At 44.9% G+C, this 24,736-nt stretch overlaps 1 protein-coding gene across 3 annotated transcripts in view; it reads right to left on the bottom strand.

The window, feature by feature from the left end:
- Positions 1 to 18,389, bottom strand: part of ARHGEF6 (Rac/Cdc42 guanine nucleotide exchange factor 6) — a 40,837-nt gene extending 22,448 nt beyond the window's left edge. The window contains exons 1-6 of one of the 3 annotated variants that reach the window (XM_064462931.1): positions 17,999 to 18,389; positions 16,849 to 16,932; positions 8,672 to 8,756; positions 3,702 to 3,829; positions 3,084 to 3,285; positions 367 to 437 (exon numbers count right to left, since the gene is read on the bottom strand). In XM_064462931.1, coding sequence (XP_064319001.1) covers positions 367 to 437; positions 3,084 to 3,285; positions 3,702 to 3,829; positions 8,672 to 8,756; positions 16,849 to 16,932; positions 17,999 to 18,163 — 735 coding nt within the window. In that variant the 5' untranslated portion in view covers positions 18,164 to 18,389. Of the gene's footprint in view, positions 1 to 366; positions 438 to 3,083; positions 3,286 to 3,701; positions 3,830 to 8,671; positions 8,757 to 11,859; positions 11,979 to 16,848; positions 16,933 to 17,998 lie in introns of those variants that run through there. The other 2 variants (XM_064462932.1, XM_064462933.1) reach the window with 2 other exon arrangements.
- Positions 18,390 to 24,736: the final 6,347 nt, after the last annotated feature.

The following is a 24,736-nucleotide window of genomic DNA, read 5'->3' as shown; positions in this document are numbered from 1 at the left end:
TTGCTTCACACCGTGACATTATCTCCTCATCTTTATCAACAGGAGATAGCTGGCAGTCAATGGCAAGGACTGGACCAGAGACATTGTGCCTTATTGCACAACACTGATCTCAAAGCTGCCACCTCTGCTATGTTATCTCAGTCGCCTACTTTGAGTCTCTCCTCTTGACATCTTGCAGCAACTTCCATTTGTGGTTTATTGTCTCAACAGCCCTGAATCAAGGAAATGGCAACAGCAGCATTTAAATACAGAGTCACATCCCCAATTGTTACAAATTGCTTCAATGGTTTCTAAGGGAAAGAGCCAGTTCAGAGGATTAATAATATGCCACTTATTAAAATGTATGATCAGCACTTTAAAACTTACCACAGGGTAATAATTCTTTGTCAGCTGAGTGCTTTCAAGTCCTTTTAATGCTTTGGGAGAGAGTGGTTTATCTGTACAAAAAGAGAAATCAATAAATTACAGCGCACAGCTCTCGTTATTCCAGCAGGAAAAGTCACTGCCACATCATGTCCAGCAAACCTAACTTCACCCCTGTGAACACAAAACTTCAACTGCAGGATTTGTTTGCCCGCTTCAGAAAAACCAGGAGCAAACCGAACGCGTGCATGACACCGGAGGCAGCCGAGCGGGTGGCACCAGATGCACCGCGCAGCCTCTGCCAACTAACCTACAGGTTTGCTCTGAAATCCCTGGCAGCAGCCCGACGTCTGGCACTGTTTGGAGCTACACTGAGGCTTCACCTGGCCCACAAAATCTGGGTTTTAAAACTGGGTGTCTATCAGAAATGCTGGATACTGCGATTTGTTTCAGGTGATTCACAAGGCACCTGAAGCCAATACTAATCAATATGCTGAATCCTGATCCCCGCAGTCATTTGTGATGCAAAATCCCTTTCTGAAAGAAGGTAGATTTGAAGAAAAAACTCACACAAACCTGGAAGTCAAGTCTCGTCTTCTGCATTTGCTAAACCCCTGTGGATGCCTCCAGTGTGGTAACACATGTGCGCGCACGTACACACACACCTGCGAGCCTCTGCTCCATTTTGCTTTCCCTAGAGGAGCCCGTTCCCCACCAGCAGCACGGCTTTGCCAGCCCTCCCAGCACGGCAGCGGCACCGTTGCCCCTCCGGACTGGGACAGGTCGGCAGCGCAGGGCTCCACCGCCAGCCCTGGCCAGACCGCACACCCCGTACTGAAAAGGCACTGTGCTGTGTGGCGCAGCCAGTCTCTCCTTTCTCCCTGCAATCATGCACAGCAGGCAATTACTTTCATACCAATAGCAGGGGAGAAGCTTGAAATTGATAAATTTAGCCCCTGGAAACCACAGCTTGATGTATTGTCTAATTATTGCCCTTGTAGGGTTTCCTGTCACTTCCAGCCAGGAGCTCTGTGCCTCATTTAAAGGCTCGGGGGAGCTTTGCTCTGCACAGCTATTTATTTCCACCCAAGGGGCAGACTTAGGACACAGTGGAAGTACAGCCACTGCTGAAAAACAACTAACTCCATTTAGAGTGACAAGTCTCACACTTTGGAGGCGAGGAAGGCAGCTCCCACAGGATTGCAGCAAGGGCTCTCCCCGGGCTGCAGCCCTCAGGCAGCAGTGGGTTAGCTGACGGTCTCCACATCCGTCATTTGCAATACAGCCATGTGTCCTGAGCAAGCAGAGACCGCAGAAAGAACCCTCCTCCCATGTGAAATGGGTGCTGGAGAGAGGATCTGGAGGGAAAAGCTCTGCAGACAAAAAAACTGGATGTGCTCCTACATCAGGATCAGTGGGAGACTCATTCTTCGCTTCAGTGAGGTGCCATTATTTCATGCAGCTCCCATCTGATTTTTCCCATGGGACTGATGTTTGCTCTCCTTTTTCAAAAAACATTTCTCTTCTACACTCACTGACTTAATTAGTGATTCCTGGGTTGTGCCAGACAAGCCTTCAGCCTCTGCTGCAACATCCTGCTCCAGCTCAGACATCATTTCCCAGAGGGAAATAGTGGGAGATGAGATATCCTAACAATGATTTTTTCATTTGGAATTAAATAAAAACTGGCTTAATTCTGAACACTCACTCATTAATTTTATTCGTTCCTCCTTTGCTTTTTTTGCTTGCCAAGTGTGGGAGCAAGGATGTGTACAACAGGCGTTGTACCCTTTGCAGCCACTTTGGAAAGTGGTTGCAACCACTGATGTCTTACTGTGTTTAAGGCCAGGGCTGATCCTAAGCTGTAAAACCAGCACTGAGCACACAACAGATCTCTGTCTAGGGTAAGCCCTCAAGGCGCATTAAGGAATTAAAGTTGGATTTTGTAAAAAAACCAAGTTTCCTGTCACACAATGGCCTCGGAAGCACAATAGGGTGAGCTGCTTGAATGGATATGTAACGCTACAGGGCAGTTAGCCAGGGGCATGCTTCATGTCATCACCACCCCACATCTGGTTAAAATCACATCACAGAAAATGTTAAGGACGCTCAAGACAAAGCTCAATAAAGGCAGATGTCATCATATGGATCACCTCCTCCCTGTTTCTTTCTCAGTATCGCAGCAGAAGATGCATCTGGGGGAAAATGTGAAATCAGCCTTCACTATGGACAAAACCAGGGGACCATTCCCTGTGGCCAAATAATTTTTGTTTGTTTCCTCCCTGAGACCGTGAGCATCCATTCCACCACTGCCAGAAATGGCAGGGTGAAACGCAAATGCATTGCCTGAACAAGGTCTCTAACAAAAAGCTAATTCTGTGCTCAGACACCAGAACGACCTGGCAGCTCCCTAGGACAAAGAGGACCCATGCAGCCATCTCTGGCCTCATCCTCCAGCGACATCCCTGCTCCCGCACTGCTGGGGCTTGGGGAGCAATAGAAAAGCACAATGTGCTGGGAAAGAGGGCGAAGCAGCTCTCAAACAACTCATGTGAAAGACTAGGCTTTACCCTTCTGGCCTCGTTCATCACTCCATTAGCCCTGCCGCTTTAAGGACAGAAACGGTCTTTAATAAATAGCAGCAATTTCCCAAAGGCACAAGGATCTACACGGCATTATACTGCTGTCATTCAATCAGCCCTTGAAAGCAATTCGCTTACCGGTGGATTTGATTTCTCTGACGTAGTTGCTGGGGAACCAGCCTGTTTTTCCATTTAAGGTCCCTTCCCACCAGCCCCCTTCTTCAACCCGGGTGACATAAATAATGTCTCCTTTGTTAACGGAGAGTTCGTCCTCATTGGTCTGCTTAAAATTGAACCTGGCCTTTACCACCAGCTGATGACTGCCATTCTCGGTCATCTCCTAAGGAAAGAAACATGGAAAAACATCAGCAAATAGTCCAAAACAGCAGAAGCCACTAGGACAAGCTATTGTTCTGCTTTGTTTTGACAGCTGTTTTTTCAGTATTACTCTTCATAACAGCAATAATGTCTTGCTTTTGTGTAAACACTCCTGCCAGAGGACCACAAGGTCCCTCCCCAGCATTAATTTAGTTTCACAGTGCAATGGAGGGCAGATAAGAATTGCTTTCCTCATCTCACAGAGAGGAGCACCACTGTTCGGAGAAGCCATGAGACTCTCTCCAGCCAGGGCAGCAAAGCCTTGATGGGGATCGGGGCAGAACAAGCCCCTCTGGCATGCTCGACCCAGAGGTACCACTCAATACCCCTCTACCCCACAGCCATCAAACCCTTGATGAGATATTAAATAAAGGATACCACAGGCTTGGACTGCCTCCTTAACACCCTGGCTGACTGCGAAGCCGTGCCGTTGGAGTCAGCGTGAGCACCTCCAGCTGCAGAGCTAAGAGACGATAGATGTGAACATGGCCCTTTTGATGGCTGATCTGGTGAGGCAAAAACAAGATCTGAGTTTTACCCAACTGTCCACCATCCTTCCGCATCACAGCAAAGGAAAGAGTAAAGCCTGTAAAGAAAACAAGAACTGGGTACAGCAGTTGAAGGAGCATCTATCAGAGCAGAAAGCAAGTGCACTGCATCTCCAGTGTGGGTACTCCAAGCCAACACCAAGGATGGTTTTTGCTGGGCTGGGTTAACACTTCCATGATGGAAGAAGTTGAATTGCATCTCAAGGCACTCCTTGGTTATGCCAGCTCTTCAGCCATACATCTGATTGCATTATGGTTTTTAAATCCCCCTTAAAACTGTAGAAAAACAGAATAACACTCAGCCCAATGCTGCCCCACTGGGAATGTTTCTGGGATCTCAGTAAGCGCTGTTGAAGGTGTTTTCAAATTGAAGCTCGCAAGTCAGCACTCCTTGGTCACCTCCACAGCTGCAGCGTGGGCTTCCTCGCCGAGCAGGGAAGAACGCTGAACAGCTGGTCAACACAATCGCTTCTCTATTTAGATAAGTCCTTCTGGGTTCATTATACAGCTGAAAGAGGCTAGGCACAATTTCGATTACTGTTCATGGACCGCTGCCATTAGCCATGTGAGAGAGGGATTCAGACCACGCTGAGGAAGGACACGAGCGTCACCCCCAGGAGACTGGCAGCCCACAAAAAGGCTCAGACCATCCCAGCAGCTCTTGGAGCTGCCTCCTTCACATGCTCAAAGCTCCTCACTTTGCCAACTAGTCTCTGGGCTTGTTCCTGACACCACCTGACTGATGCTGGAAATAATGCTTTGCCACATTCTGTTTTTCACGATTAGTGGTTTGTGTCTATATTAATACCAAAAAACTTGCCAGAGGGTAAAAAGTTTCCTGGTCACAACTGCCCTGTGCTGAGATCAAGTCAGTGGCCTTGCCACCAAGAGCAGTCCCAGGTCCTGCAGGACCTGGCAGCGCTCAGCCCCAGAACTCTGCTTGGATGCTGCAGAGTCGTAAAAACATGGAATTCAAGCCACCCAGTAATTTCCAGTACTTCTCTACTACCGTACCTCATACCGCACTGTGGGACAACACTCAGATCACCTCATTTTCTATGTGTGCTGGTGCTCAACTAAAGCAACAGCAGGTATTATCATTTCAGTAAATGGTGAAGTACTTCTAAGATTCATCTGGTAGCTTCTTTTTAATTTAAGAACATTTCTGCAGTCTAGAGCTGTTGTTTTCCACCTGTGCTGTGGACCTAGCATGCCCATGAACCTCAAAAGGAGGACAGAGAAGAGTGGTCTGCAGGCATCACTGTGCTGGGTGTGCAAGTCCCCTGCAGAATGTCTGGAGTTCTTTGTAAACACTCTAAGAGGAGAGGGTGATCAAGGCATGAAGCGTGCGCAGGAATCAGAAAACACAAACTCTAAGGCTGCTGTTCCCCCATTCTCCTTCAGTCTGAATATCAACATGGAAAAGTCATTCCGAGGGGGAAGTTTGGTGGGAGTTACAGGAACTTAGCTGGGCTTTTATTCTCCCCAGAGGATTTTTGTTTCAATAAAAAAACACCTCATCCTTAGATTGGGCCTGGAGCAACACAAACTCTGAGCTCCTGGAGAACGGACTTGCTTTGTCTTTCTCCAACGCCTTGCACAATGGGGACCAGGTCCATGACTACAACTTCCAGGCGCCACTGCCTTACAAACCCCCAGCCATACCATACCCACGCACCGGGCCGCCCGGTCCATGCTCCAGTGATGGGCAACATTCACGTTAAATCTCGTATGCTGTGGGTGAGTCAGTTTTCTCTCTTGCCCTGCTCGTTACACAACTGCCTGACGACCGCACAGTGAATTCCCAGCTCCCCGGGCTGCAGCAACAGCAAAACCCCTCTGCACGGAAAACCCACTTTGCAAACACAGTATGTTTTTTTTTCTCTGAAACATCCCGATATTTGAGCAGGAGCTGTTTCAGCTGCTCCTGGCGACTCACGGGCCAGGAGGGATGGCCAGCTGCCAGTGTGAGATATTCTTTCCCTGATTCCTTCTAAAAAGGGAGGGCGTAAACTGCGAGTCCAGACTTCTCCGCTTATTCAAGCCATCAGCAACAGTCCCACGGAAATGACTTGGTTACTGTAGATTTTATGCTTCTCCCTGCCCCGCCCAATCTTCCAAAGCTTTTATAAATATCTGCAACAACCTAGAAACAAATGTAAAACTGACTTTGACAGTTTGGCAGGGAAGCGTATCATTTATATTGCATCATGACAGTGTCCTATTTTATGCTTGGTCCAGCACAGAACACTGCTGCCATATGTTGCTTAAACTATGGTTAAAATAGCTGGTTTTTCTGCTCACATTCCTACACTATTTTTGGCAGATGAACCCCGCCTGATCCAGCGCAGCTGGTTTTCCTCCCCTGCCCTCTCTTTCAGTTAAAAGCATCAAGCTCTGTATTGCTGTTATCTGATGGACAGCTGCTGAACTCTGAGTTTATCCTACAAACGATGCCCCTAGTTATTTGCATAACAAGGTCTGTGAAGACACAAGGATTTGGATTTCAAATGGATGCTCAGAAACACATTCCCACGGCATTCCCTCAGCTGTCACCTACTTCCCTTTGCCTCCGACAAGGGTGTCGAGGTGTAGCAGCTCTGCGGGTGTCGGGATGCACAGGCATGCGGAGCACTGGCCACAGCAGGAACGGCAGTAGCCGGTTACCAGGCTTGTCCTGATGTTCCATTCAGCCCTTGGCCTCTGGCGAGACAGACAAACCAGACCATCTGCCGTGGTGGTTTGTAGGACACAGGCCCTTGCTTCTCAGGAACTTGGCCAAGCCACCAAAAAGCAAATGTTTTAGACACGTATTTATTTTACCCTGTACTTTTCCCAAGGGTGCTCTCTGCCTGAGCAGCAAATTACATTGCAGGCATCACACTTTTTAACATTTAAACAGAGAAAGCATATGTTCAAACAGATGTTTGCCATGAAACCAAGAGGATTCCAGCTTCCCTATAGCTCCGTCAGTAACGTGTGATAGAAACTATTCCACAGCAAAGCCCCACCCTGAGCCTCACACAGTGACTGCACAGACTGAGCTGAGACATGGGTGGCTGCAAGAACCAAGCTGGGGCTGTAAATAGGGGACTGCTGTGACAACTCGATGTCCAATCAGCACACACCCCATCACACCCTTCTGGTCCAGCAACAGACAAGCACAGAGGCAGGAGAGTTTCTCACTCTTTTTGCTTTCAGAATAAGGAAGCTAGTGTCCATCATAATGACAGCGTTTGCAACGACTACTCCCAGTCTAGGTCACCTGCATTTTATATCCCCCATCATACTGAACTGCAAGAGCCTCTACATGGGGTCACCGGGTGCTGTCATTTAATGGAGCAGTAGGATGCTGTAAGGAGATGTGCTGATTCTGAATTTCCATCACTGACTTCTAGGGAGCAAGCTGGCGGCAGAGCTGAGTGCTGGCTGCAGAAAGGCGGTCTAAGAACCTGAATTTCTTCAGAGCAGCATTATACACGCATACACACACACGCATGTGTGTGTACACATATATATTGTACGTTACATATTATATGTTGCTGTTTATAATATATACATTATAATACAATATACAATAGTTTATATAAAGTATAAATATAGTATATACTTTATATATGATTTTATAAAGCCTTGCATCAGAATAGAACAAAACAGAGAAAACAGGGAGGAGAGGGTCCAGTCCCAGCAATGAGGCTGTTTCATTGAACACCCGAGCAGCTTCTGTACTAGCAGAAGAGAACGCAAAAGCAAAACTCAGCTGAAAGAGAAATGAAACAACTGAGAACACCACCACAAACCAAATCCAGGCAAAATGCAGTAAGTCAACAGAAAAAGCTTCCCATGAAAGGAAAATTGTGGGTTTGGGGTTTGAATTTTTCTCCTTTTAATCACCTAAAATGTAATCTGTGACAGGGAAACCAAACCCTCCTCCTGGCGCTGGACTTTGGTGAATGTGCAGGACTCTGTCCAAATCTGCTTGCATGATCAGGGGCCATAAACACTTTCCACCCTGCAAACTCTTTCCAGCTCAGGACAGACCTGCTCCTCAGCCCCTCAGCAAAGGTCTGCTCACCCCTCCCCAGAGCACCACGCTGCCATCATCCTCCCTGTTGAACTTCTTTCCCAGTCTATGCAGCTGAATATTAGTTTAGAGCAGCCCATAGGGAACAGCTACATATTTGGGATGGAGACAAGAGGAGCTGATTTTCTCTGCTTCAGCAGCCCGCTCCTGCACCCAGGGAGGCAGGACAAGCCATCAGCTTGATTCCCAAACCCGGGAGCCTATTCCATGGACCCAGGGAGAGGAGAGAGAGAGAAACAATACAATTGACTGAGCATCTGGCAACGATGTTTGTTTCAGTAAAGGTATTATGCAGATGGATCTGTTTTTCTCTTCAGCTTTAAAACACACACTTTAAAATCTGACATTTGCATTTTGGAAGGTACACGTTCATTTACATCAAGGCTCCTTTACAATGACCTAATTTGAGGTCCTTTAGTACTGTCAAAACCAAGCAGAGGTCCCTTAGTGTAAAGCAATAATCAAGCTCTGCAAAGTGCATACAGCAACTCTGCAATGCCACATCTAAACCCAGAGTTGGTAGAAGCATGAAAATTCAATTCCACTGTCCAGCATCAGGCATCAGTGCTGGCAGCACAATTTGCCAAGCCTCCAGAAATCACCATAAACTAGGAATTACTGAAAAAAAAAAACCAAAACAAAAACAAAAACCTCACCCCAACATACATAACGAGACAGAATTAGAAAAGACGACAGAAAAAAAACTTTTTTCTTACCTTCGGTAGCTTTATTTACAGCTGTTAATGTACTCAGGACCTTGGAGAACTGTTCTCCGGCGTACAAATCATGTGGATCAAACACCTGCAAAAGAGGAACTTGGTCAGCTGAGCCCCAAACATCTCACTCTGGCCATCTGAGCAGCCCACGTTGCTAGAGGGTGACAGTGAGGATTAAGTAGCCCTTACGCCTCTGCAGGCGTAGGATATTTATTCAGGGCTGACAAATCCCATTTCCTTTATAGCAAGTGAATTCTTGGGGCACCAGTGGCAGGCGGCATGGGAAGGGCAGGGGGACCCACCAGCATTTCGAGCGTAATGCTGGGGACAGGGAAGGAAGAAATCAGTGCTGCCTGCAGAGAAGGGACTGCTCAGAAAATCACGAAGAAGGTTATTGCTTGCCTTGAGGGAAGTAAAGATTTTGCTGCTATTTTTCTTATCGAAAGCTGAAAAGATTGAGGCTGTACATATATATGTATATATACACACACATATTAACCACAGCAGAAGAAACAAACACACGCAATTTTCTACTATTGCAATATGGTATATATAATCCATTTAAATTTTCTAACAGGAAGCCAAAACCAGTTCTTTTATGTTCAAAAATTCCAGTCTAAAGAATGTTGTGTTGCTAAGTCTCAACGGCAAAACAGATATACATAATTAGCAAGGGCTTATTTTCTGGAATAGAAATACCTGGTCCACCAGGACTGGTAGCCTGGACCTTGTACCCCCAGACCTTCAGAAATCACCACCAGCAGAAAGAGGGGCAATTTGGGTTTCCAAAACACTGCAATCCCCTCTAACGCCTGCGAAATGCCCTCAAGTTCATACAGGCTGTACCAATCGGACCATTAATGAAGCAAAGATAAGCAATACAAAAGCCCCTGTTATTGATACCACCATCTGCTAATCCCCAAATACACGTTGTCTTGCAGATGGAGACCACAGATCCACAAATCCAATGAAGAGGAAAGATGATTTTAAAGCCCTCCTGGCAGACACTATGTACTTACAAACACTTCCAATGCACTAAAGAGTGTATCCTGCTAAATAAGTACACAAGCCTTAATTACCTTTAGGGTAGTACTGCCCTTTAAAATGGCCCTTTCTTGCTTTCCACATATAGCTCCTCAAGTACACTTGGCATATTTCAAATAGGAAGAGGACTGGTCTCTTCCGCAGCCCTGGATGCTCACGGCATCTCTTCCTCTCAACAGACACATCAGTGCAGCAACAACGTCCAACACGGGCAGTACAAAGGCTGCTCTTTGTTGACTCAGCCACTCAATACCGGGAGAAAGGCTTTACCCTAAAGAAATATAATCCACGCTCAGAGGGGGAACAGCCTGCTGTCATTACAAATATTAAAACCAGTAGCTCCACAGCTTCGATCGCACCAGCCACTCTGCATGTTTTGGGGACATCCCCACCTACCTTGGGCTGTTTCCAGGTTTGCTCCTTTGGGCCACACAGACCCCATCCCCTCTGCCAACTGGTGCATGAACTAGTTTTCCTGCCTTGCAATTGCAGCCAGTGCTATCTGAGCATCGCTTCCAGCCCGAAGCAGCGACGTTAGCGTCTCCATGGAAAGGGAGACAGTAACAGAGAGCCCAGGCATGCGCTGACCCTGTCAGCAGCCGCCGGAGGATGCAATGCTACAGTAACACGCCTTCACCCTCCTGCCAAACAGAAGAGGAAAGTAAACAGCGAGACTAGGATGTTTGCGTGCATCTCTCTGGTGTGTCATTTTCTCAGTCATATCCTTTTTCTTCCGCTTCAGTAAGTCCAGAAAAACAAGTCCTGCCTTGAATGAATGGCATATTTCTTTTTTTAAAGCACCAAAGTTGTAAAATACATCCTTGATCCTTCAATGCACAGAATAATGTTGTAAGCTCAGACTCATCAGACTGACAAAGTCCAGAGGAAAATGGTGGTGGAAGGGATATGCAAAAAGTTCTAGCACAAAAGCAAGCGGCAACTTTTAGGACTTTTCTTCACAGAGAAACTGTCTGGAATAGATACTGTGGAATGATGGCTACATGGAAAACTCTTCTGGATCAGCTACTATAATGTAAGTATACCCTACAGCTTGTTCCACAATAAATTCATCATTCAGGAAGTCCTGACTTATAAGCTAAAAGTTACTTTTTCCAGCACAATCCATCCATCATTCCATTCCTAACTCAAAGAGAAGCCGCAAGGCTAGAAGAAAAATAGAGGGGAAAAAGGCTTTTTCGCCCTTAACTCATAGAGGATCTGGTGGATGTACGTAAAACCCCGCTTAAATCTATGGCTGTCATCTGAGGATGAAATGCTTTTCCGACTTTCAGACTGCAGCTCCCCTCGGTGAAACACTCCGGCTGCTCCGTCTGGCATCACACCGGGAGCGAGAAAACCTGCACTGCTGCACCCCAGCCCTCCTGCGAAAGGCAGCGAGAGGGTGAGGAGGGGCCGGTGCTCTCAGGGCAGAAACCAGAAGTGCACCCAGCTTTTCGGGAAGGACGAAGAATCAAACCCAGGTGCAGCTAGCAAGGCACCAGCACCCAAAATCCCAGTACCGGGATGGGAGACGCAGAAAAGTTAGGAGAAGCCGGGTTGCGTTTCGAGCCCGAGCTGTTTTATCCGCACAAACTATTTCCACTTCAGACAGAACCTCGGCAAAGCCCAAAGCTCGGCGCGACCGCGACCCTTCATCCAAACCCGAGGATAAGGGCTGGAGCCAGACCGCCCCCCGACCCCGGCCGCTCCCCACCGGCCGTGCCTCCGCCTCCGGCGGGAGCGGCGGCTCCGCCGGCTCCGCCAAACCCGGCGAGACGGAGACACGCAGGCGGCGGCGAAGCGCCTTTCCGACCGCAGGGCCGGCCCCCTCCGCCGCCTCCCGCTCCCCTCGGCTTCGGTGTCCGCTTCCACACCCCCCGGGCAGCCCCAAAACCAGGTTCGCTTTCTGGGCAGCACCGAGCCGCGCTCCGCCTCCGGCAGGCGCAGCGCGGACACCCGCGGGAGCTGCCCGGCGGGGCTGACACCCGCGGGAGCTGCCCGGCGACACCCCCCGAGGACCGGCCGGGAAACCCGCGGGGACCGCCGGTGACGGCCGCGCCGGGACCCCCCGGCGGCACCGCCGGAGGATGGGGAGGCCGGCGGGCCGGCCCGGTGCCGGTGGCGGCGCGGCGGTCGGTACTCACGGCGGCGGCGGGCGGGCGCGCGGGCAGCCCCGGGGCATGGCGGCGGCGGCGGGCGGTGCTGCGGGGCGGCCGCTGCGGCTCTGACCCGGAGCCGGATCGCGGCGCGGGGAAGGGAAGGGGAAGGGAAGGGGAAGTGACAGGAGGCGCCGCCGCCCCGCTCCGCCCCGCCGCGGGACGCGGGTGGTGCGGCCGCAGCTCCCTCCGCCGGCCGCGAGCGGCAAGGGGAAAGGAGACGGGAAAGGGAAGGGGAAAGGGAAGAAGTAAATCAGGAATGGAGGGGGAAGAGAGAAGGGGAGAGGATAGGAAAGGGGAAGGGATGGGGAGGGGAAAGGGAAAAAGTAAATCAGGAAAGAGGGCTAAGAGGGAAGGGGATAGGAGGGGAGAGAGAAGGGGGAAAAGTAAATCAGGAAAGAGGGGTAAGAGGAAAGGGAAGGGAAAAGATAAAAGGACGGGGAAAAGAAAGAAGGAAAGGAAAAATGAGGGGGAAGGGATAGGAAAAGAAAGGAAAATCCAGGCTATTGAAATGGTAATTACAGATTTTTTGCCCACTGAGAAGAGAAATGCTGCAGAAGGCCCTGCAGATGAGGCACAGTTCAGCTGAGGCAATGAATTCTCCGAGACAGCATGTCCTCGCCGTGTCGAGCACAGCGCCTCTGCTGTGCGTGCCCATCTGTTCGGGGAACACTCTCCTGCAGGGAGCGTGAAAATCCCCTGACACTCCAGTGCCACAGCAGGCTGCAGCACGGAGAGGGATCGAGGCAGTGGCATCCAGGCTGAAGCCCAGCTGTAAGGTCCCAACCCCATGCAGGGACAGAGGGGTGTCAGAGACACCCCACACACCTGCGAGCCAGAGGTCTCTGGGACACTGGGTCACTCTGAATTCAGACATACCCATTCCCCAGTGCTTGCACTGGTCAGTGCTGGGCTGGAGCTTTTGCTTTTGACGTTACCCAGCTAGGAAACCAGGAGGGAAGCCAAAGCAGAGCAGGCTTTGGGAGCATATGGATGAGCAGCCAAGGGGGTGATGATTTTTCATCTGCCTTCCCAAGACCTCCTTCCAAGTACAAACAGATTGGTGAAGGTTGCAAGCACCTCGAACTGCAGAAATAGATTCAGTTCTGCCCACGATGGCAATGACACGCTGCATGCTCTATGATCCTTCTGGACAGTCAGGTTTAATCCAGCTATTGATTTGTCTTGCAGATACCGTTCTTAGTTTACAAAATTGAGTCCCTTGCCAGAAGTGTTGTGGTCATATTAGCATGAAAATGGTGCTGCTGAATGAAGGTATTCTGCTTCTTCAGCAGTAAATGATGCTCAGCTATTCAGTTCCTGTTATTATATAAACAGTGGTGCCAATAGCAAAAGCAAAGACCAATAGTTCCCATTTGCACCCTCACAAACAAGCTATGCCAGGAGCTTTCTACCTGATTTTTCTCTTTCTTCATGATCTTTTCCCTGTATCTTCTAAACTAGACTCCCCCTGGCCACCAGGCCTGAGCCTCTTGCCTTCCACATTCCACCTCAACCTGCTTGCATCCGGCTTAGCAGTCGCTGCCTTAGCAGTACTCACTCACTGGACCAGATCTTGGGTCACATACGCAGCTCAGAGGTTGATGCCACAGCATAAGTGAAGCACAACTAGGTTATCTGCACTGTTCCTCAGTCCAAACCTTCACAGAATCTCCTAAGGACAGTTAAGCTCCAAAGACGTGCCCATGTCCTCTGCCCAGTCCTCTGTCTAAGCAGAGCTGGGCTGATAGACTTTCTTATGACTGGGATCAAATTCTAGCATCGAAAAGCACTTGGGAAATTTTAGACACAGTCTCCTTGTTTCACCTAATTACAGCATTCGTCTAGTTTGAAGAAAGTGTTCTTTCCCCCGCTTGCTTTCTTTTTCAGAACTAACACACCTGTAGCAGCAAATTTTTGCAGGCTTCAGTCCTGGGCTGAAGCTAAGGAAGAATTTAGTTATTTATACCCTGCAATGAGATGGACTCCTCCAGCTCACACCACCAGCCTGTAGAGCCGCTGCAACTTAACGGAGCCATCTCAAAGCCGGAAGGCCACAGTGTCCTTCTCCCTCCCTTCCACTACGTCCAAATCTTTCACTGTTCCTGTAAAATGGGAGAACGTGCTGTTTGCCTTGCTGTGTCTTTCTTCCGCTTCCCAAGATTGAGTTACCAGGACAACAAAGAAGAAGGGTAGGAGGGAAGTGCGTATATGTAGCTCTGCAGGAGTAACCTCTTCACATGCCCTCCCACTGGAGGGGACTGGCAAGCGGTATCCGTTCAGTGGAAGGAGGGACTCGGGTTTCAACCAAATGCTGTTGGAAACCCTACCTTCCACACTGATCCCCTTCCCTGCATTGCTAGCAATGCTCAGTGATGTATTCAGCTCCAAATGGCAGCTATACAAATATCTACAACAGAAACAAAAATTTAAGGCATAGTATGAGGGTAGCCCCAGCTTTGGCAAAGTACGATGAAGCCATGGGATGCTAATGTCATGTATGAAGTTTCTCACGCTTGAGATTTCCCAGGATGAGGCCTTGCGTACGAGCCAGCATCCAGAGTAGAAGTTCTGAGCTCTGAATTTCCTCAGAACATCCTCTTTTGCTCACATCTGCAACAGGAACAGAATCTCTGACCTTAACTTGCACTTGTCAGTCTCAAGACAGAAGTGGCTCATAGCCAGTCCCAGGCTACTTCTTCATATCTAACAAACAAGAGTTCTTTGTGGCACTTGGAGAAGGGCAGAATTTGACAGAACCACTGAACTTTTACCGTCAAATCCGAAGTCTGTGTAAGCAGCAAGATGGCGGTCAGGGAATTCAAACCTATTAAGCCAAGAGCTTTCCTGACATTACTCCTTTCTCAAGCTAGGTTACTGGAGCAGAACACATTTTCCATCCTATGCTCATCTTCCTGAGACATAACACCAGATCACTGGTACTTCCTTGCCAACAGATCCTGGAACCAGAAGGTTCCTTGCCTGTTCTGATGCTCCAAACGGGATTTCAGACTAGATGTGCTGCAGAGAAACCCCCTCTGAAGTGGCCCTTCCCAAGGCAAACTAAGCATCAGACATGAGGGAGGACCACCTACAGGTATGCTTCTTAGAGTCTCTTTGCCAAGAGGGTCCAGGCAGGGCAGCATTTAGAAGGAACAGATGGCAGAGGGCTTTCATGTCTCCTCCAGCTTTGCCTTCAGAGCACTCAGAAAAGCTGGTGATGTAGGAGAAGAGCCAGAGGGAAGCATAAGCACTCTGACTTGTGCCATGTCTTGCCCACCATCTCAGCTGTCCTACCTCACGCATTCCTCTGCCTGAGGCTACAGAGAGGAGCCAGGAAGAAGCAAAATTCCTGTCTTCACTTGGCATTCTAATATGACTTAATATTTTGGAAAAAAAATACGAAGATACAATTTTCATTTCACTGCAAAATTTAAACTTAAGCTTGAGAGATATGAGCTTTTTTTATTCAGCTTTTGAGGTCTCCTTTCTCAGCAACCAAGACAGGGGGAACCACATGCGCACTAGGGAAGTTCCTGAAGGGATCAGATTATTTCAAAGATTAAGGGGGTTACAAATCTGAAGGAAAAGAAGTCAGAAATCTTTTCTTAAATTAAAACCAAGGAAGAAAAAGGCACAGGGAGGATCAGAGCAACACCCAGAGCTGGACACACAATGCTGCTAGTTCCTAGTATCTGAAAGTTGTGGAGCGTGTCTGCAATATCGCAGAATGGGGTTTCAAAACTGTGACATGTTAAGGCACACGTTGAGGAGTGTTCCCTTCTCCTATCTTTTAGCTATTTAAGACTCCTATTTTTTAATATTTTCCACCACAACCAACTAGTTTTCAAATAGCAAAATAAACTCTCTGAAAAAATGGAGGAAATCACATGGTCAGTACCAGAAGACAGGCAACAACTGATGTCTGATGTGATAGGCTGTCGGTGATTCTCTAAGTATCTGCTTTTAAAACTGGGCTGCTGCAGCAGGCTCTGAGAAATGCATTGCTGGGAAACAAGAGGCCAGTGAAACAGGTCTGGAATGAGCAAATTTTCACGCAGGTTAGCTAAAAAGCTCTGAAGAGAAGAAAGGCTCTTTGTTTGTTTAGGCTTTCAAAGGAAAAGTGCAGGAGCAGAGCTACCATGGGCTGGACCTTCCTCACTGTGGTGCATGAATATTCTGGGTAATGCCCAAGGATGCTCTCCCTGCTTCTGGCAGAATTTGTCTTCAGAATATATTTTTTTCCCCCACAATTTTGAGCATATTTTAAACAAGACAGTGATGGCTCTTAGTTACAGGTTTCCTTTTTACTACAGGAATTTAAGTGTGATACAAAAGTCTTTACATTTTAAATCCCTAAGCACTTACTAAAAATTTTGATGGCAAAATTAGCTGAACTCTTTGTTATTCATTTAGACTCTGATCTTGCAAATATGAGCTATGCTTAAGCATAAGAATTAGCATATAGATAGGACCAGGAATAGCCACTGAAAAGGTGTCTTTTGTCTTCTTTAGGATTATTTGTATGTATAAGGATCAATTTCATGCTAGGTGTTTAGCAGAGTCTCACACGACAGTTGCAAGGGGGTGAAAAGTCCTGCAGTATTAAGAACATTTCACCTTCATATTAAAGCAAGGCTAAAACCTGCAATCCCTTCTCTCTAATAATGAAAAAAAAGAGTAAACTGGTCCACACTGCTTAACTCTGTTTAGACAGACCTCCTGTTATTGTTGCACATATTTCTACCTGGCCATTTAGGTTCATCTCAAAAGACGAGAAGGAATCTGTTAAGCTCACTGTCAATACACTCCATTTCCAAATTGTCCAGACAGAATATTAATGCTCTAATTTATATTATTAATACAAAAGATGAGGAATGACTGCCGATTTCACCCCCCTGGTATCTGGCTTCCTTTCAGAAGGCTGATTAAACAAGCATGTTATGACAGTAAAAGAAAGGATCCAGGTTGACTTACCTCCACTTTAAGGAGTGCACAGCCTTTCAAGAACTCTTGAATATTACTGATGCAATCAGCTTCATTTTTAGGCTCCAGGCAGTACTAAAGAAAGAAAATCCACTGAGATCATTGCACTACCTCCCGTATAGCCTCTATTCAGAAGGCCTGCATGAATATTGACATGTGCGTTTTATACTGAATTAGGGAAGCTTCTTAAGGGGGCGGATGGGGGTGGCAGGCAAGCTGTCGAAGCAGGAAGAGCGAGCCACTGGAGGAAGTGATGCACACATTGAAATGGTCGGCATCTTGTTTGAATGTCAGCATATGACAGTGCCCTAAGTGACAGTGGGAAATCGATGAGCTTTAAGAACACGCTGCCCCCAACCATCACATATAACCAAAAGATAAGGAGCTAGCAAAACTGATTTTTGCATAATAGACTCGTCTGTTTTACAGGGTGAAGAACCTGTGGTTTTGTTTTGGTTTTTTCTTTTTTAAAATTAAACAGCTTCTCCTCTGTGTTGCCATTTCCTATCTCTCATTGGACTCCTTCCCTTTTTTTCTCCTGCAGTTACTTATCACACTTTTGGACTGTCTGAATATATGCCTCCTAAAACTGTAATAGGAGGTACTTGCGTGGCTTAAATGGCTTCAGTACCAATGGACTTGCTGGCCTTGGGACAGTTCGAAATGGCCCAGGTGCAAGGCTTATTATTTATTCCTAACCTAATCTGCTTCTCCAGTGTACTTTGTGACTAACAAAGTATTTTACAGTAAGAGTTCTGAAAAAAGTGAATATATTTGCAGTTGTAATTAATTAAAATTACATAAATAGAGACAAACTGCATATCCTTCTATTCAAAACCAAGGTATTTTGATCTCTGGTAGGCCCGGTATTTCCTGCTGCTGAACGAACACACATAACACAGTCAACTGCAACCTTTGGGGTTTTTTTCTGGATGTAGAGACAAAATCAAAGAACTAAAGCTACAATCGTACTTTGCCCTCAATTAGATACAACTCGTAAGTGCAGTGTAAAACATTCATCTCTCCGATACTCCTTGCTGACCTTATTTACCAAAGGAAAACATACCTCAAAATGATCAGGGCAGTATTTTACTGAGCAGCGCTCTGTTTCAGGCTAGGAAAATACATTGTAAAGAATTACCTTTTCTGCAGATCCCGGAAGAAGTCGATTAATGAGTTTACAAAGCACGGTTCCATCTTTCAGAGAAGTTTTCAGGAACTCCTCTGGATCATCTACTATTTTCTTGGGGGAATTTAAGACTCCTAATGAAATAAGCCACGTTACAATTTGTTCTTCTGGGTTCATTGCAGAGAGTTCTGCCGCCAGCGCAGTTCTCCTGTGCAGCAGCTCGCTGGAACCCACATCCGTGATTACATCTTCCTGCTTCTGCTGCTTGCAGAGCTCAAGTATGAAAGTACTTTTTTTTTCTCAGCAGGGAAGCTCACCAAATCTGAAGAACCAGAAGTACTTTCACTCTAAGGTAAAAAACTTTTTTTAATAAAATACTTACTAGCACTGTTACTATAAAGACAGACAGTGGAAGCAGATCTTTAACTCTCATTAACATTTTCAACATTATTAAAAATAGTAGCATTTTATGTGGCTACTTTTTCCACCAAGATCTTACCTAGTGACTTCCTCCTTGTGGCAGCATCTGGTAAACTTGGTCTTAACTTGTGGCTACTGCCCAAAGAACTGTACTGCAAATAATGAGGTATTTGCAAGCCTTAAAATTGAACCTCACACTAAAAATTGGGGGGTAACGTCACACCAAATAAACATTTTTCAAGTTTATGTGGCAAATCTAGTTACCAGAGTTGCCTCCTGTAGTAGTAGTTCTCTGTTTTCAGGATCTAATTTTTGAAAATAAATTCTGATCATGAACTTTATGTAGAAAAATTTTTTTTCAACGATTTTATGAGAGAAGCACACATATAATTCAAAAATGGTTTTTTTTGAAGATGATACTCTCTCAAAACAAACATCTGGATAACTTCAAAAAGTTCATAAATTTCAGTCATCCATAGCTGAGAATGAAGCTTCCCAACTATTTTACTTGTCCCATTAAAATACCCATTTCCACCAGCCCTTCAGGATCCAGTGTATGGAGTAGCATCAGTTTTTCACCCTGCTCTGGGACAGTATTAACCACTACTATTGACCATATCGATTCAGAAAAGTCCTGTCATCTTGCCATTTTCTTCTCCTTTTTAACTGTCCTTTCACCAAACAGATGGAAGATGAAGCAATTCTGTTTATGATGCCAAAGAAGTTGGAGCATCATGGACTGAAGCAATACAACACGAACAAATTATCCTAGAGACCAGAATTTCTCAGTGACAATATTCCGAGCCGATTCCTAACCCTGCTACTTGAAGCAACTGTTTTCAAGACATCAGCACTCAGACTGCTTAGGTTAGTACTTTCAAGGGTAGGGAGGAATAGAACAGCAAAAGGGCAGGTTATATACAATACACACGGCTTTGTCTCCACTTTCCAGGCCTTATGACTGCTACTGGAACCTACCTAAGGATCATTATTAACAGCCACTAGTACAAAATCAGAGTTGCCCTTTTAGGTTAGACAGACTTTTCACCTTTACAAGGAATGGGGGTGAATTCCAGTTCTGCGTTGTGCGGAAATACTAGTAACACATAGCCGCAACCAGTGTGAACGATAAAGCTGGCTGAAGCTACATCACAAAACTCTCTGCCATCTGGTGAAGTACATCTACAACTATCCATATGTGTGCAAAGCATTTCAAATTTATGACTAATTACAAGAACTTCATAGGGCTTGGGTTTTTTTCCTCCAGTTCTCATGAGCACTACTATTTTGTAGAAGTGAGTACTTGCAGTCTCCAGTTTCATAGCTTGCTTTTTCCAAATCTGTAGTAGGCAAGACAACTGGTAATGCTCATTCATCTACTGGGGACAATGATTTGTATATGGAAGACATCCGCTTCAGTCATCTCATCAGAACATACCAGTTTCTGATGTAAAGAGCAAGAGAAGTATTTCAACACAGGGAAAATTACACACCTGCCTCATTAAACTGTTACAAACCTGAACCACCCAGAAGAGTACTTCACCCACTCCCTCCTCCCAAGCAAACTTTTTTGTGTGTATACAGGCAGGTTTAGTTTCATGACTGTTTCACACACAGCCGTCGCAGCCAAGCAGGTGTTCATGGTTGCAGCTACAACTGAACGACACTTGCCACATCTTGAACACTTACCAACTGCTTGAAAGACCGGGAGACATGCACATTCAGAAAGCCCCAAAATTTAAGGCATTTCTGATTAGCCACCTCAAGGCCAACTTTACATCTTCCAGAAAGGACCCATCTAAAGATGTTTCAGCTTGTAGACCCACTGCTACGCTAAAATTCTGTGCCAAACCCAGGGTATGAAGGTGTAGCCACCAAACAAGGAGCAGTTTCTGGTCTGGTCTTCAGAAAAAGACTTCAACTTTAATTGTTTGCTGACAGGGACAGATCAAACAAATTGTCAATCATCTGGTGCAGAGTCAACCTCCACCCCCAAGTTACAAATACACTCTTACTTGCAGCCTGATTTACACCAGTGATGACTATGTAACAGAATATTATTTAAAAAATAAAAAAGGGAGGTGGGGAGGTGGTCTATACCCAATTATCAAAGGACTCTGATGGCATATCCATCATTAACAACATGGTAACATAAGCAAGTTAAACATAGCATTCAGGGGTTCAGAAAACATTCTGGAGTGATTCCCCTCAGAGTCACTCACTTTTATGTAACTTGCTCATTTTTTCAGCACAGAGGGAAAACACCCAATACGAAGAACAATGCTGGAGTATTTTCCTGCTGCAGAATCTACTGCTGCCTTACATTTAAACTAGTGACTTTCAATGATGAAGTCTGAATCGGTAAATAAGCTAATTTACATTGGTGGTACATTCTCAAATAATATTTAGCATTTTAGGCAGGTAACAACCTTCTTTCCTATGATAGCTCATATACTGGCATTAGATTTTAGTAAGGATGATCTGTTTTACCCTAAATAGCAGTACCCAGACTATAAGCTACTGCTGAAAAGGAGTCTCCTAATATTACAGCACATTATTCTTTCTTGCAGAAGATACACTGAGAACACTTTGTAACAATAAACCTCCATTAATATGTAACACTTGTAATCTTTTCTACCATGCAAGTGTTGCTGAGTATCGTATTTTATTTTGATTAAAAAAAAAAAAAAAAAAACAACAAACACAAAAAACCCAAACCCATAATGCTTTTGTTTAACAGCAAATTTATTAGCCCTGGGAAATACTGCGATTCTACCCATTTGCTACATTGAGGCAGACTTACTCCTACAATCCGCAGTCCATAACTCAAGTTTAAAGTGATATTCTTATCCCAAATACCAAAGGCAATTTTAAATCCCTAGACAAGGTATGCATGCTTTTTCTCCTTTAGCTACTCTAAACTGTTAGTTGTTTAAATGAGATCAGTTTATGTCTACCACAGAAGTCATCAATATAAAGTTTTTTAGCCATGACTGTGTAAGTACTTCAGTCAATCTGAAGTTAATTTTCTACATGAAGTACTGGTGCTTCAGGATTCCTCTCATAGGTGGGCACATCAACATACATGAAAGATAAAAATGCATCAAAACCAAGGCAAAGTTTTAAAGAAAGCATCTTGTTGCAACAGATGCAATGCTGTCTAGAGTTTTCCAAGAAGCCAGCATGTACAAGAACACTAATTATTCTGGGCATTTATCACTAGTATCGTCTCAGCACACCAACATGTCCTTCCTCTCATCCAGAAGGCCTGGACAATTTTAAAACTGTTAATGTAAGAATACAGTAAATGTTTTCATCATTTATTGGTGAAGAAGATTTTTTAACAATTTAGTCCTCTGTATTTTAGGATTAAAACTCACTTGTATATAACTTGCTCTTTCAACATGAATGGAAAGCCCCCTATGTAAAGGGCAACCCTGGAATATTTTTCTGCTGCAGGATCTACTGATGCATGTATACCGACTAAACAAACGGCTCACTCTCGACTCTTGGAAGATGTTAGCTATGGCAGACAGCAACTGACTTCCACCAGCCAGGTTTTTTTATATCCAAGAGATTAGTAGTGCTACTTTCAAAGGCAATCCTCCAAAACAAATATGGGGTAACACCACACTCAAAAGCCAAGCTTTATCAGTTGCATTTTGTTATCCTTTGATCTTCCAAAGCATATCCACTGCTGCATTGCCTTCTTCTAGACACAACTGAAAAAAGGAAATGCAAGTTAGTACACTCTCAGAAACCAAGAGACAGACAAAAAATGCTGTATCACCTTCAAGCTGATTAGTTTTATATGCACAATGCATACATTTGATTATATTCAATTTGTCCCAACAGTATGAAAACACATCAACAGCTAACTACAATAATGAAAATGATCCGAGGACTACTTGTATTAACGCACACTTCCTGGACAATACCGTCTCCAGAACAAGTACTAAGTAACGCCTCCGGAATTCCTGTGCATATCCCCCTCCAAACTCCTGTGTACCACAAAATTCCAGTAGCTCTTGGCCATCTCAGCAGGATACTCACAAGTCCTGTAATAAGCTGGTATACACACTGGTACTAATCTGTAAGTAATGATGTGCTATGAATTCAGTAAAACTTGTCATCCAAAAAAGGTGAACAGCTTGCTGAATTAGTACAATTACATCCTTGTATTTTACAAAGTCAGTATTACCTTTCCTGCCATGCAGACAGTTAAGTTCTATTTACTGATCCCTAAACTCACACTGTCACCATGCCTCTTAAGAATTTAGAAATGTTTATACTTTGCAGAGTAGGTTGAGAAAGCATGTTTTTATCTTTAATATCTCTTTTAATTACAACATGGACCACTACCACCAGTAAAAGCAAAACAATTCTAGTGAACTGAGAAAAAAGCACTTAAATTTTTCCAAGAAGCTTTTTTGCTTGCCAAGAGTAATTAACCTTCAGCTTCCCAGCTAATACAGAGAACTGAAGCTAAAGAAAAGCTGAAAACATTCTGACAGTACCTGTATGGTGATTTGGCAAAACCTTTTAACATCACCCAGGATGCTGTATATTAAAGACAGTAGTCCATCTCTTTATTAGAGGATTCACGATCTGGTTCAGCCTCGAAGTATAAACTGAAAATTGACTCCTGCTGATTTTTTGCAGGTTGGTGGGGAAGCAAGGGAGAAGAGCTTACTTGCAGACATATTTCCCTAATCCACTTTGTGCCACACTACTGACAGAGATTTTTGAATGAAACAAGGTCAGGTTTTTTGATCTTTAAAGAGACACCTATAGTTCAAACAGTGTCCTTTCCAGTAGGGTTTGTGATCTAAATATTTCAACAGTCACGCTTACGAGGAACATGAAGATAGAGGTCAGGTAGCAGATTTTTATGAATATGTATTTATAATTTATATGTTTATGCTTCCCACTCAGAACGTAAAATACGCATGACTCTTCTGTATTTTTTACGAACTACAGCCCACTACCCTGAAAAAAACTTGTTTTTCCTTCTTTATCAAGGTAACAGTAGCAATTTATCAGGAGCTTTTACAAAATATTACTGGCATATTCTGACAAAAGCATTGCACAGATGGTTAGTTGCTGTTGCTGAGACTCTAAAAAGAATAAACTATAAAGCAACTGAGAACCTGTCCTTCAGACAAAATGGAACTTCACTGAAATTAGTGGCCATGGGTCAGATGAACAGCACTGTACCAACCACAGCTTTTTCTTTTCAAAGTTGGTTCTCAAAAGCAGTATTTGAAACTAAGAGCAAAATACGTTCCTGCATTTACAAAGTACTTTGAAAACTAATTTTAAAATTACATAAGAAGTACACACACTTCTTATATAAACACTTCCCTTGGAAAAGGGATTTGTCCCTATCTTTCACTCTATCCTAGATTTTAATAATAGATTTTACACACATTAGAAGTTATTTGCCTTTTTTTTCTAAGTAACAATTATTTAGTAGAAAAGTTTCCTGAAAAGCTGTATTAGCATCACAGCCAGTAATACGTTTTTTTTCCCCAGTGAGTTAGCAGAGAAGCAGAAGAGAGTCACTCTTCTATATGAAGTCTCAAGACAGTTGCTCCTACATCTACTTGAAAAATAATCTTAATAGGGTAGGTTTCAAAGTCCTGAACCACAGCAGACCTATAAAGTTTTAAACCATTCTGAAGATGCCTGGAAGTCTGCAATTCAGTTCAAAGACCTCTGCAGAGATTAATTACTAATAAAAGATTTTACTCAGTGTAATCATTAAAATGCACGTTCCACACATTTCACAAAACTGATTAAACATCTGTACTGACATTCATGATTCCAATTCAGATTTTTATGGTGCGGTCTCATGAAGATTCCTAGACTTAAGTACTCTCTGCATCATGATTTAAAGTGCATTTGTAATCATATTTAGTGTTCACCCATACCCAAATTGAACAGATTTCTGCACGTGAGAAGTCTCTCAATATCATTTCTAACTTGGGAGGTTTAAAAAGCTTACCTAAACCTCCTCCTCCAAAATTCAAATCCTAAGTAGAAAATATCATTTACCCTCCAAGGATGTCCACCCAAATCTATAAACACAGAACCACCAGGCATCTTCCTCCCAGCTACTACACTAGCGCAATATTTACCTTACGTATAGGTACAGGCACCACTCACTATCTGCCATCAACACAGATGAACCAGCATTACTTTGGTGGCATCTTCTAGAAGTTATCACCCTGCAATCAAGAGAAGATACAACAAATGGAGAAAAGTACATTTTATGGCCCAAGACAACCTATAGAGCTTCCCCCATTTCAAAAAAGCCACAAGCTTGGG

This window comes from Phalacrocorax carbo, chromosome 11 (assembly GCF_963921805.1).
Source record: "Phalacrocorax carbo chromosome 11, bPhaCar2.1, whole genome shotgun sequence".
In the NCBI taxonomy this organism is placed as follows: domain Eukaryota; kingdom Metazoa; phylum Chordata; class Aves; order Suliformes; family Phalacrocoracidae; genus Phalacrocorax; species Phalacrocorax carbo.
The sequence above is the reverse complement of the archived record's forward strand: the minus strand, read 5'-3'. Positions and strand labels throughout refer to the sequence as shown.